General features: G+C 42.5%; 1 protein-coding gene across 4 annotated transcripts in view; it reads right to left on the bottom strand.

Moving 5' to 3' along the window:
* The window catches only part of LOC135512399 (cullin-9-like), a 34,855-nt gene extending 22,758 nt beyond the window's left edge, over positions 1-12,097 (bottom strand). For 3 of the 4 annotated variants that reach the window (XM_064934402.1, XM_064934403.1, XM_064934404.1), the window contains exons 1-6: positions 11,904-12,096; positions 10,335-10,997; positions 1,633-1,787; positions 903-1,499; positions 612-753; positions 237-427 (exon numbers count right to left, since the gene is read on the bottom strand). In XM_064934402.1, coding sequence (XP_064790474.1) covers positions 237-427; positions 612-753; positions 903-1,499; positions 1,633-1,787; positions 10,335-10,992 — 1,743 coding nt within the window. In that variant the 5' untranslated portion in view covers positions 10,993-10,997; positions 11,904-12,096. Of the gene's footprint in view, positions 1-236; positions 428-611; positions 754-902; positions 1,500-1,632; positions 1,788-10,334; positions 10,998-11,903 lie in introns of all 4 variants that reach the window. The other variant, XM_064934405.1, reaches the window with a different exon arrangement.
* Between the last annotated feature and the right edge of the window lie 1,156 nt (positions 12,098-13,253).

Raw genomic sequence — 13,253 nt, 5'->3', positions numbered from 1 at the left:
ACAGTGCACCGTCAGATAACATACAGTAGGGGAAATCATATTCTGTTCTTCTGAAATGCATTTTCTTCACATCATGTTTCTTTAGACCTAAAATAAATATTTCATTTATTGTGATAGTGTATATTCAATTGATTTATTATACTTATTTTAAAAATGTAGATATCCAAAAGGCTTGTATGACAATAACTGGCTGACAACATTTCATGACCGCCACAGCTCCAGTGATGGGCACTTGCCTGTTCATCGAGGCTCTGACGCAGGATGTTGTTGATCTCCTGCTGTTGCTTTGGTTCCAGCTTCTTGATGAAAAAGAGTACTTCCCACCACTCGGCCCTGCTCAGGGTGGCGCCGTCAGACTGCAGCCCCTCAGCCAGGTAAGGCAACGAGTACAGCCCACCAGGAGGCTTGGAGAATAATGTCTGACTCACTGCATACAAGACAACAATATAAGACAACAGTTTCTAATAAAAACAATATGGCAATTTGTTGAATTTACAGAATAACCTGCGTGTGCATTAGGGTTCAAAGTTTGTGTTCTTTGGCTCTTCGGAGCCATGTTACTGTTAAAGGCCACTTACATGAGTGAGTGTGGTTGCAGGGGATTCTCTTACCAGTCGTGAGCTTGATGGTCTCAGTCAGAGAGGAGGCCTTCTCCTGGGCTTCTTTCTCACCCTGTCCACTAGTGCCAGTGCCCAGGATCTCAACCATGTGCCAATGCACCCAGTAGGTTCGAGACAGGGAGGTCCAGTACACCTGTGCACAGAAAAACAATCACTTTACAGCAAATCTGACCAAACAGCGTTAATGTCTTTCCCAAATCCGTCATCACTCAACCCTAACTCAAATCGCAGGAGCCTGTGCTGTGTGACACAGTCTAGGCTGACACAAGGTGTGATTTTTACCTGCACTGGTGGCGAGCCATCATTACTGTAGCGGAAATCCCCCTCATCACCAGCGCTGACCTCCTCATAATCCTCCAACATACGAACCAGCATGCCACTCTTCAGGTTTTCCTGCACATATTCCACATAAGCCGAGCGGCTGGCGAAGTCTGTGCGCGTCTTGAAGCCGTTGCTGGTCTTCTTCTTGGGTGGTGTGTTGGCTGCCATGTTAGACGCGGCAGCAGTAGCAGGAGAGGCAGAAGCAGAGGCAGAGAAGCGTGGCTGGAAGATAGAACGCACCACACGGCGGGGCGGCTCGTCCTCCTGGTCCTCCCCGCAGGCGCTGCCCTGGACCAGGCCGGCTGACTGTGGCGGCTGCCGGTTGCGGTCCCAGCCCATGACGCGCACCAGCTCAGAAATGAGGTTAGCCATGGCCATGGTGAACTCAAACTCTCGTTGGACACGCAGGTTCTCCGGCTGGTGGCCTGTCCCTGAGGAGGAGCCTGCTGCGTCTTGCCGCTCAGAGCTCGACTCCACCCCTGCCGTGTTGAGCTTGTCCATCAGGGACGTCACACACAGGTAGCGCTTCACCAGGGAGAACAACAGCTTCCCAGGGATCTGGAGCACACAGGGGAAACGCCACATTACATCTCAGCGACCGGTAATTCACTGGTTTGATCAAGAGGTACATGTAGGAACCAATTGGTAAGTAAGAATACAGTAGAGACATGGAATATGATTTGGTAGCTACCTGGGGGAGGTGGATCCCCTCAAAAGAGATGCCATGTTCCTCAGAGGAGGTGGTCTCTGCAAACAGCTCCAGGAGGGTGTAGCGATTGTCAAAGTCCATGTGCTGCTCAATACCATCCTGCTGGCTGAGGGACAGGAGCACATAGGCACGGCTCCCTGCGGGAAGACAGGAGCACCATTATTTTATGTGAACACTATTTTGAGCTTACCCTCTGAATCGTTACTGCTTGTTGGTCTGTCATGACACCTAGTATCTAATGAGGTGGCTACCACTTCCCTAGGAGAGTTGCATATGCACACACACACCTACCTGATTAACAACCCTGTTCAGTTTCACTCAATTTGAACTTCAAGTCATACTCTAAAAAAGTGAGGTAATGATTCACTGCTTCAGTACCAGATACAAATATGTTTAAGATACAAGTGCATAGGTCAGCAGGACCCAAACCGGTCCAAGTGTAGAATAAAATGGTCATAAAATGTATTAATATGTTACAAATTGCCAGTTCACTAAAATGTGTCTCATATTACATTCTACCTTACGAAAATACCGCTCATCTTGAGACAACTGATGCATCCTCTCCGTCAGTGTCAAACTGCATATAAATGTTGAGTCATTAATCTAGTATTACCGCCCAGGCAGCATCAGTAACGTAGTCAAACTGAGCAATGCAAGGTAGGCGGTCTCTTCCTGATATCTGACACATTCAGCATTCAAATGCTAAAATGGCTTGAGTGATATTAGGTTGTCACTCAAATAGCGCTTATGTAATTTGCTAGGTTATCTTCATCTACGCGTGGTTAAAAATAGTGTAATAAAAGTAAGCTACCGGAAACAGCGGCTACTTAAAGCTGTCGTCAATACCACTACCAAGGTGCTGACTGATCTCGTTCGCAAGATCTGGGAGCATAATATCATATCACAAGACTGGAGAAAAGTACTTATCTTCAAACTGCCAAAGAAAGGAAACCTCAGCGAATGTAGCAACGAGAGGTCAACCGATTAATCGGAATGGCCGATTAATTAGGGCCGAAGTTTTCATAACAATCTGAAATCTGTATTTTTGGGCGCAGACTTGCACAGTTAAGAACACATTCTTATTTTCAATGACTGCCTAGGAACGGTGGGTTAACTGCCTCGTTCAGGGGCAGAACGACAGATTATCACCGTGTCAGCTCAGGGGACACAATCTTGCAACCTTACAGTTAACTAGGCCAACGCAATAACAACCTGCCTCTCTCTCGTTGCACTCCACAAGGAGACTGCCTGTTACGCGAATGCAGTAAGCCAAGGTATGTTGCTAGCTAGCATTAAACTTATTAAAAAAAACAATAAATCATAACCACTAGTTAACTACACATGGTTTATGATATTACTAGATATTATCTAGCGTGTCCTGCGTTGCATATAATCTGACTGAGCACACAAGTATCTGACTGAGCAGTGGTAGGCAGAAGCAGACGTGTAAACATTCATTCAAACAGCACGTTTGTGAGTTTTGCCAGCAGCTCTTCATTGTGCGCCAAGCATTGTACGGTTTATGACTTCAAGCCTATCAACTCCCGAGATGAGGCTGGTGTAACCGAAGTGAAATGGCTAGCTAGTTAACGCGCGCTAATTTCAAACGTCACTCGCTCTGAGCCTTCTAGTAGTTGTTCCCCTTGCTCTGCATGGGTAACGCTGCTTCGATGGTGACTGTTGTCGTGGTGTTGCTGGTTCGAGCCCAGAGAGGAGCGAGGAGAGGGACGGAAGCTATACTGTTACACTGGCAATACTAAAGTGCCTATAAGAACATCCAATAGTCAAAGGTTAATGAAATACAAATGGTATAGAGGGAAATAGTCCTATAATAACTACAACCTAAAACTTCATACCTGGGAATATTGAAGACTCATGTTAAAAGGAACCACCGGCTTTCATATGTTCTCATGTTCTGAGCAAGGAACTGAAATGTTAGCTTTCTTACATAGCACATAACTTTCTTCTCCAACACTTTGTTTTTGCATTATTTAAACCAAATTGAACATGTTTCGTTATTTATTTGAGGCTAAATTGATTTTATTGATGTATTATTAAGTTAAAATAAGTGTTCACACAATGAATGGTCTATTGTTTGATAAAATCCATTTTTATAGCCTAACAAAATATTTTGTGAACCGCTTGTGTTGTGAATTCCGTCTCATTCCATTTTCGATGTAAACACACACACTAAACGTGACTTTTCCAGTCATGTTTGGTTTCATTGCAATCAACTGGTTGTTTGTAACACAAGCAAACTTGATGGGTCATTTCCCGGGACGTATTGACTGAAAGAAACCGATTTGAAGACAAGTAATGACATCATTGGGCACCAATGATATGACCGCTGTTTCGTTGATTGACTGTATTTTAACCCAATGACCACTGATCGTTTTGAAATCAAGCAGGGTAGATAGCCAATGAGCTGAGGTAAAAGGCAATATGTAATGTTTGTGTGTTGGAAAACCAACCCATGTAGTAAGCTCCGGCGTAAATAGGATCAATCGCCATTGAAGTTTCATACCGGAAGGAGCAACGCATGTTACGCTCAGAGTTGTTTTGGTAAAGCACATCTTCAGCTGTTTATATATCAATCAGTATGGCGACTAAGCCAGGGAAAGCGAAATCTAGATATACACACAATTTTAGGAGAAATTGATCGGGAAAGTGAGACAGATTGTACGGACGATTCATTTAGCGATTCCCAAATGGAGGAATATTTTTTGAACGGAGAGGACCGTTCAAAACCCACTGAGTTTTGGACTGGTAAGTTCTTCTCATGCTAATGCTGTTGTTTGAAATGAATAATATAAAAGTGATTTTTGAAAATTTTATTAGCAATATATAAAAATGTAATGTAATGTGAGACGAGTGTGTCTGCCGCCCCACCTCATCCCACATGAAATAGCTTATTAGAGGCTGTTGAGGGGAGTGCAGGCCCACAACAATGGCCAAAGTGAAATGGTGACTGTAGATCTAGCTGGTCTGTCATAATATAAGAGACAGTAGATCTAGCTGAAATGTCATAATATAAACGAGACAGTAGATCTAGCAGGTCTATAATAATATATTCAACCTTATGTTCACTGTACTCTATACTCATATATATATATATATATATATGTTTAGTATACCTGTTGATACAGGGCTCATATGTGAAACTATTCTAACTGAACATTTTCTTTCAGTGACACGGACTCCGAATGGGAGCCCCCAGTGCCAAGGTGTCCTGGAGCTGGTTCATCTGCCCAAATTTATTTCTGCAGGTTTGGATGTGCCTCAGGGCCAAAAGGGCACAGCATGGAGGCATCGCTGTGTTCTTTGCAAAATGAAGTCCCCCCATCACCTGCACCACATGCTAGGTGACCCTCTGCTTTACAGCAGAAAGAGACTGCTAAGGCACCTGGCACCAGCAGCACAATATTGTGTAGAGGACTGAGGGACTTCCAAATATTGAAAGTGTTATTTTGTAAATGTGTTAGGGGGGTGTTAGAATACCATTTTGGTATTTTGTATATAGTTATTCCATTCAAAATGTATAACTTCACCAATTTGGCCCTTGGGTACATTTGGGCTACTTGTGTGGGACACCTGGGTGACTTCATGATAATTGTCATGTAGCACACTCATTTTGGAAGTTATCATTCTGAAACTTTGCACAAGTACTGTTGCCGTCTTATGTTTTCAACTGAAATTGTCCCCATCATCCTATCTGAATGTTTGTTTTGTCTTGTTCATTTTAAAGATCCAACAATAAAAATGAAAAAACATGTTTTTTTCATTGTATTATCTAAACCAGATATATTGTGTTATATTCTCCTACATTCAATTCACATTTACACAAACTTCAGTGTTTTATTTCAAATGGTACCAAGAATATGCATATCCTTGGTTTTGAGCCTGAGCTACAGCCAATTAGATTTGGGTATGAAATTGAAAAAAGTAGGAGGGTAACTGTAAGAGGTTAACAAAAGCGCATTCCCAAAAAAAAGCACAATCATTGCACCAGTGTACCCAACCATAAACATCAATGACTTTCTTAAAATCAATACACAAGTATATATTTTTAAACCTGCATATTTAGTTAAGAAATTCATGTTAGCAGACAATATTAACTAGGGAATGTAAATTCTCTTGCGTTCAGTACAAGCAGAGTCAGGGTATATGCAGCAGGTTGGGCCTCCTGGCTCGTTGCGAACTGTGTGAAGACCATTTCTTCCTTACAAAGACCGTAATTAATTTGCCAGAATTTTACATAACTATGACATAGTTGAAGGGTCTGCAATGTAACAGCAATATTTAGACTTAGGGTTGCCACCTGTTCGATAAAATAGGGAACGGTTCCGTATTTCACTGATATAATTTCCAAAACAAAACGTTAATTCTAGTTTCTGGGTTTGACCATATTAATGACCTAAAAGGCACATATTTCTGTGTATTATTTTATTATAATTAAGTCTATGATTTGATATTTGATAGAGGAGTCTGACTGAGCTGTGGTAGGCAGCAGCAGGCTCGTATGCATTCATTCAAACAGCACTTTCCTTTGTTTGCCAGCAGCTCTTCGCAATGCTTGAAGCACAACGCTGTTTATTACTTCAAGTCTATCAACTCCCGAGATTAGGCTGGCAATAGTAAAGTACCTATTAGAAAATCCAATAGTCAAAGGAATATGAAATACAAATAGTATAGAGAGAAATGGTCCTATAATAACTCCAACCTAAAACTTCCGGGAATATTGAAGAATCATGTTTAAAAGGAACCACCAGCTTTCATACTTTCTCGTGTTCTGAGCAAGGAACTGAAACGTTAGCTTTTTACATGGCACATATTGCACTCTTACCTTCTCCAACACTGAGTTTTTGCATTATTTAAACATGTTTCATTATTTGAGACTGAATTAGTTTTATTTATGTATTATATTAAAATAAGTGTTCATGGGCCTCCCGGGTGGCGCAGAATCTGGGTTCGCGCCCAGGCTCTGTCGTAACCGGCCGCGACCTGGAGGTCGGTGGGGCAACGCACAATTGGCCTAGCGTCGTCCGGGTTAGGGAGGGCTTGGCCGGTAGGGATGTCCTTGTCTCATCGCGCACCAGCGACTCCTGTGGCGGCCCGGGCGCAGTGCGCGCTAACCAAGGTTGCCAGGTGCACGGTGTTTCCTCCGACACATTGGTGCGGCTGGCTTCCTTGTTGAATGCTCGCTGTGTTGAGAAGCTGTGCGGCTTGGTTGGGTTGTGTTTCGGAGGACGCATCGCTTTCGACCTTCGTCTCTCCCGAGCCCGTACGGGAGTTGTAGCGATGAGACAAGATAGTAGTGACTAAAAAAACAATTTGGATACCACTAAATTGGGGAGAAAAAGGGGTAAAACACACACAAAAAAATAAAAATAAGTGTTCATTCAGTATTGTTGTAATTGTCATTATTACAAAAATATATATATACAGTTAAATTAATAAAATCGACGTTGAAAAATCATTATCGGTCGACCTCTACTTAGCGCCATGTCAAAAGGTTGGACTGTCATGGCCCAAGGAGTGGGAATTCAAAAAGTACAGAAACAGAGGCGCAATACAACACTATAGCTGTGTTATTCCATTCAAGACAGTAGAGCAGACAGTGTCTTTATTAATTAAAAAGGCCAATTGTGAGTGGCTTAATAAAAGAAAAATGAACCTACCATAACAATCAACAATCCAATTCAATGAATGTTGACTGGTTTCATAAAGCATGTTAAAAAAAATCTTTATCTTATCAAACATGAAAATGTTATCCATTTCCTCCAGCAAACATAGTTGCTAAGAAACCTTAAAACAAACAGTCCAAATCAGCCAAGGTGGCCGACGTGGCCTCTTTATAAAGGGAAGATGAGTAAGCCCTTCTTTTTTTACCATTCATTGATGACGCATATGAGAAAAACATCAACAGCTCTACAACTGGGGAATTCTCTGTAATAAGGCTACATCAAATTGCCAAAAAGGGTCAGTTGGAAGGCAAAAAACATGGTAAAGAAATGCTTGGTGGGACCTGGTACAAGGCTTTACCAGTACCACTAATCTGTGTGTTTTGCATTGTACAGATTGTCATCAGTGAATTGTCAGTGACCAAGTGTCATGGCTGTCAACTGCAACAGACTTCGCCAATGTCAACAATTCAGAGTATATTCAAATGAATAACAAACAGCTTAAACAGGTCCGGGTTCACATCCGGACTAGTTGCACACAATTCCAAGTTACAGAGTATTCATGTCATGACTAAAGGGCAAGTACGAGAGCCCATAGTTAGGCTAACCATTGCCCACAGGCTAACCATTACCCAAAGAATCACACCCTTAAAATCAAACCGGAAGCATTGTTGGTCAAATAGAAAATGCTACGCAAACTAAAGCCATCAGGCAAAGGTAAGATTAACCAGTGGAAAAATTGCATTTCTAAACCCAGAATTCAAGCCCCTCTTCAGAAAATAAAGCTACAAGTCATTCAGAAATACCATTACTTAGGTCAATGATGTTTACAGAAGAATATATTTGAACCTTTTAATATCACACAGACCTAATGACCTATTATTAAGGATATGAATCTTTCCCGTTCAAGACAATCCAATACATTTCTCAGATTAGATGTCTTCTCAGGTCCAACAAGCTTTCCTCCCTGGACCCTACCTGAATAAATGTATGTTTTAAATATGGAGACCAGGTCCAAACTGACAACCAAACCCTGCCCTGTATAGACCCTGTCAAGTCCAGACCAGGCTGATCCGAATCGAATGAGGGAAGCAGCAGAAAATACATTGTTTTTGCTATGTTATTAACTGAAGCTTTTAAAAACGCACAAACTAAGGGAGAGGAAAACTGAGCTGGCAGCATGCGAGGGAGGAGCCGTGCTGTGTTTGTGACTGTGTGGCTGAGTAGCACAAGGTGGAAGAGAGTGAAGCAAAGAAGCCCACTTGTACTAGTTACTAACTTCTAGCTGCTAAGTTATTTATCATCCACTGATTACATAGCACTCGTTTTTACTGCATCAAACCAAGAAGAGAAGCTAGTTAAGCTAGCTAATCAAAGCTACATAGGCTGCCCTTTCGCAAAACCAAAGTAAAAGTGCAATGTGTGCTATGTAAGAAAGCTAACGTTTCAGTTCCTTGCTCAGAACACGAGAACATATGAACTCTGGTGGTTCCTTTTAACATGAGTCTTCAATATTCCCAAGTAAGAAGTTTTAGGCTGTAGTTATTATAGGACTATTTCCCTCTATACCATTTGTATTTCATATACCTTTGACTATTGGATGTTCTTATAGGCACTTTAGTATTGCCAGTGTAACAGTATAGCTTCCGTCACTCTCCTCGCTCCTCCCTCGGCTCGAACCAGCAACACAACAGCCACCATCGAAGCAGCGTTACCCATGCAGAGCAAGGGGAACAACTACTAGAAGGCTCAGAGCGAGTGACGTTTGAAACGCTATTAGCGCGCGTTAACTAGCTAGCCATTTCACTTCGGTTACACCAGCCTCATTCGTTGTGCTTGATGCACAACGAAGAGCTGCTGGCAAAACGCACAAAAGTGCTGTTTGAATGAATGTTTATACGCCTGCTTCCGCCTACCAACGCTCAGTCAGATACTTGGCTCAATCAGATGATATGCAACACAGGACACGCTAGATAATATCTAGTAATATCATAAACCATGTGTAGTTAACTAGTGGTTATGATTTATTGTTTTTTTTATAAGAAGTTTAATGCTAGCTAGCAACATACCTTGGCTTACTGCATTCGCGTAACAGGCAGTCTCCTTGTGGAGTGCAATGAGAGAGAGGCAGGTCGTTATTGCGTTGGCTTAGTTAACTGTAAGGTTGCAAGATTGTATCCCCTGAGCTGACACGGTGATAATCTGTCGTTCTGCCCCTGAACGAGGCAGGTAACCCACCGTTCCTAGGACGTTATTGAAAATAAGAATGTGTTCTTAACTGGCTTGCCTAGTTAAATAAAGATTAAATAAAGGTGTATAAAAATTAAGTCTTAATTCAATTCAAATAAATAAAAAATAAATAAAAATCGGCGCACAAAAATACCGATTTCCGATTGTTATGAAAACTTGAAATCGGCCCTAATTAATCGGCCATTTCGATTAATCGGTTGACCTCTAATCTAGAGCATCCCAAACATGCTCAATGGGTGACATGTCTGGTGAGTGTGCAGGCCATGGAAGAACTGGGACATTTTCAGCTTCCAGGAATTGTGTACAGATCCTTGCAACAAGGGGCTGTGCATTATCATGCTGAAACATGAGGTGATCGTGGCAGATGAATGGGATGACAATGGGCCTCAGGATCTCATCACAGTATCTGTGCATTCAAATTGCTACCAATAAAATGCAATAGTTTGTTGTCCATAGCTTATGCATGCCCATACCCCCAGCATGGGGCACTGTTCACAACATTAACATTAGCAAACCTCTCAAGCACACAACGCCATACACATGGTCTGTGGTTGTGAGGCCTGTTGGACGTACTGCCAAATACTCCAAAATTATGTTGAGGCAGCTTATGGTAGAAAAATGTACATTAAAATCTTTGGCAACAGCTCTGGTGGACATTCATGCAGTCAGCATGCTAACAGCATGTCACTACTCTCATTTCCGACATGGCTGACACTGGGACAGTCTAAGAATGAAACTATCAAAACCCCATACCTGCATCATGAGAGGCCAGAGCCCGGAGCATCTTCCCAGCACTTCGGCGGGTTTGTCGCTCTTTGTTGCAGAGCAGCTCCATGAGCAGGTCCAGGGCACCGGTCTCCTTGAAGACGCCCACCAGTGAGCCGATGCTGGCGTAGGCACTAAGCACGTGGATGGTGTGTGTGATGCTGATGGCAAAGTCGCTCTTCTTGGCCATCTGCTTGCGGGCCCTCGTGACCAAGTTCTTGACATCGTCCTTCATGTCTGAGAGCTCCACCTCGTCAAAGGTGACATCAGCAGGGAACTCTCCACTGGGCCTCTCCTCCTCCTGGAGGGGCCGCTGGGTGTCTGCCTTGCGCTTGCCCAGTAGAGTGGGGCAGTTGGCGTAGACATCCTCCGTTGACATCCACATCAGTATGTTCTCAGTCTTGCTCTCGCCTGAGGTTGAGCCGCTGGAGCCACCCACCCCTGAACTGCTTCCCCCACCTCCTCCTGCCTCATTGCTCCCTCCACCTGAGCCACTACCGTCGTCTATGGCCAGCAGGCACCAGCGGATCAAGTACTCTGTCTGGCCATCGTGAGTCCGCCGCTGCCGGATCAACTCCTCTGGATAGGCCTGCAGCTTCGTGCCCAGCTGGACAAGTAGGTTCCCATTGCGGCGTTCGCCTACCATGATTGCTGTAAGAGAAATATAAAGGAATGCTTAATATCAATATACTTTGATATCTGCATATATATTTAAAAATATAAAAAAACAGCTGTACATTAGCTTTGCAACGGTAAAGTAATTTTGAATCAGCAATTAAGACTATGCAAATCAGAGTGAGATACTGGATGGGCAAATACTGTACTCAGCCAATGAAGGCTTAGTCGCATTTAAGATGACATGATAAAGCCATTGGTGAAAGGACAACTATACAATTCTGGAAACTTTCATTTTCACTATGAGTTATTTGAACATCCATTTTTCAAGGCAAAGATAATTAGCGAAATGACGCCACACTAAAAAGCCAGCAAACAGGTTATACTAGCCAACTCAGCTAGTCGTGTTGAACAATAATATCGACTAACATGTAAACAGTAAAGTATTTTGTTAGTTCAACTAAGTTACCTAAATAACGTTAGCTAGTTACGAACATCGTTTGAATAATTTGCATAAGAGATTGAGTAAGTTAGCTAGCTAGCTAGTTCGCTAGCAGTTGCAAATGCCAACCATGGTCGTTAGCGCATTGCATACATGGTAAACGCTGGCTGCTGCAGTTAGCTAGAAACCGCTAACTAACGTTAGCTAACTTTGAACTTGAAACATCTGATTGCATCAGCTGGGAGGTTAGTCAGCTCTACTTTTTAAACACTAACGTTATCCTCATATTTACGGTGAACAGGTGTGGCTGCCAATGTCGCTGATTAACTCCAACACACCAGTTTACCGACAGACTGCCTCATTATCAGCAGGGGCCCGTTTTGACAAGGCAAGCCTGCCTCGACTAACTAGCTAGCTTGCCAGCATCGCTCAGTAGCTAGCTACGGATAGCTGGAATAGTGCGGTCTAATAACACTATAATAACAGGGTATACCTCTTACCTCCAGTGTTACAGGGTTTCCCCCTTTTCACCGTTTTCCCGCTCCTCTGTCGATGGAATGTTATTCTCTGTTGTAATATGTCGTTTCCCAGCCTGGAACTAGTTTTTAGCCAGCGTTTGATACGGGGCGCGCACGTGACAGGTAGGAATTTCACCACGTTCACGTCATGTCGACAACTCGGTAACTACGAGTCAAATGAACGTAAGTTCTTTGTATAGACCGTATAACATGCTATTGGTTGATTCTGATACCTCCCAAGTGGGGAAACTCGGAATTCAAGGCTTTCGCTTTGCAAACAAGGGTACAGGGATCCGGTCACCGGCCTTTTATCAATTCGATTTGCTAACCTCCTGCGTCATCTCTCGCCTCTTTTAAAAAAGGTCGAAGTTAATCGAGGAGAGTGAACGTGGTTGGAAATGCACTTGCTTGAAACAATATGGTTCTTCTCCATCATTCGCGCTTCATTAGGCAAATTACTTTACAGGGGTCTATCGCTCAATAAGTGTAAAGTGATCAAAACTAAGTAAATTAATTGTGCAAAACATTTTATAGAAAACAATAAGTAGCATGTTTTCTCTAACAAAACGAAAGCTGATTCAAATGGGATGTGGAAGATTTCAAAACTCTTCTGCGGTTCTTTTTACAGTCACTAATCGCGTTTCCATTCCATCCAGGTTTTATACCAGTATGCTAGTAAAGTCATACCTTATTTATTTATTTTAATCATGACATGTATCCTATTTGTGGTACAATTGTATAAATTCCAACAGATCATTTGTTTTTTCAACATGGTGGGATCTTTTTGTGTCAGTAAAATTAATTATGCAAGAACTGGTGGAGGAAATATTGATATAGTCATCCTCCCGAGTTGCGCAGCGGTCTAAGTCACTGCAACCGAAAAAACATTTTATTTTCATCCAATGTGTCATGTTTTAGGTTTACATGATTCATTAATTTGCTACTCATGCTATATCAAGTAGGCTGTTATCCTACTCTAAATATAACTACAATTGAAATAATCACTTTCTTTTACAATGTTTAACTAGCGCAATGCTGCTGTTGTCAGCTAGCCAGCATAAATAGCGAGCTGGGAAGTGCTCGTCAGAACAACTGACTGAACCAACTAAACCAAATCCATTTGTCTCAAATCAACTTTCAACTGCGAACTTGGGCACGAGGCGTGTCCGTATAGCCTCCCCCACATTAGGTGGAATGCTACGGAAGTAAAGAGGAACAGTTTCTTTTTTTCTTCTTTTTTTTTATTAATAACAAATCAATACATAAAGCACATGAGGGATCACAAGCATACATAGATTACAAACAATAGACAATCGAGCTAGGGGGTACAAT

The sequence above is a fragment of the Oncorhynchus masou genome, chromosome 24, assembly GCF_036934945.1.
Source record: "Oncorhynchus masou masou isolate Uvic2021 chromosome 24, UVic_Omas_1.1, whole genome shotgun sequence".
Classification (NCBI taxonomy): Eukaryota; Metazoa; Chordata; class Actinopteri; order Salmoniformes; family Salmonidae; genus Oncorhynchus; species Oncorhynchus masou.
Note: the sequence above shows the minus strand (reverse complement) of the source record. Positions and strands in the feature narration are given on the sequence as shown.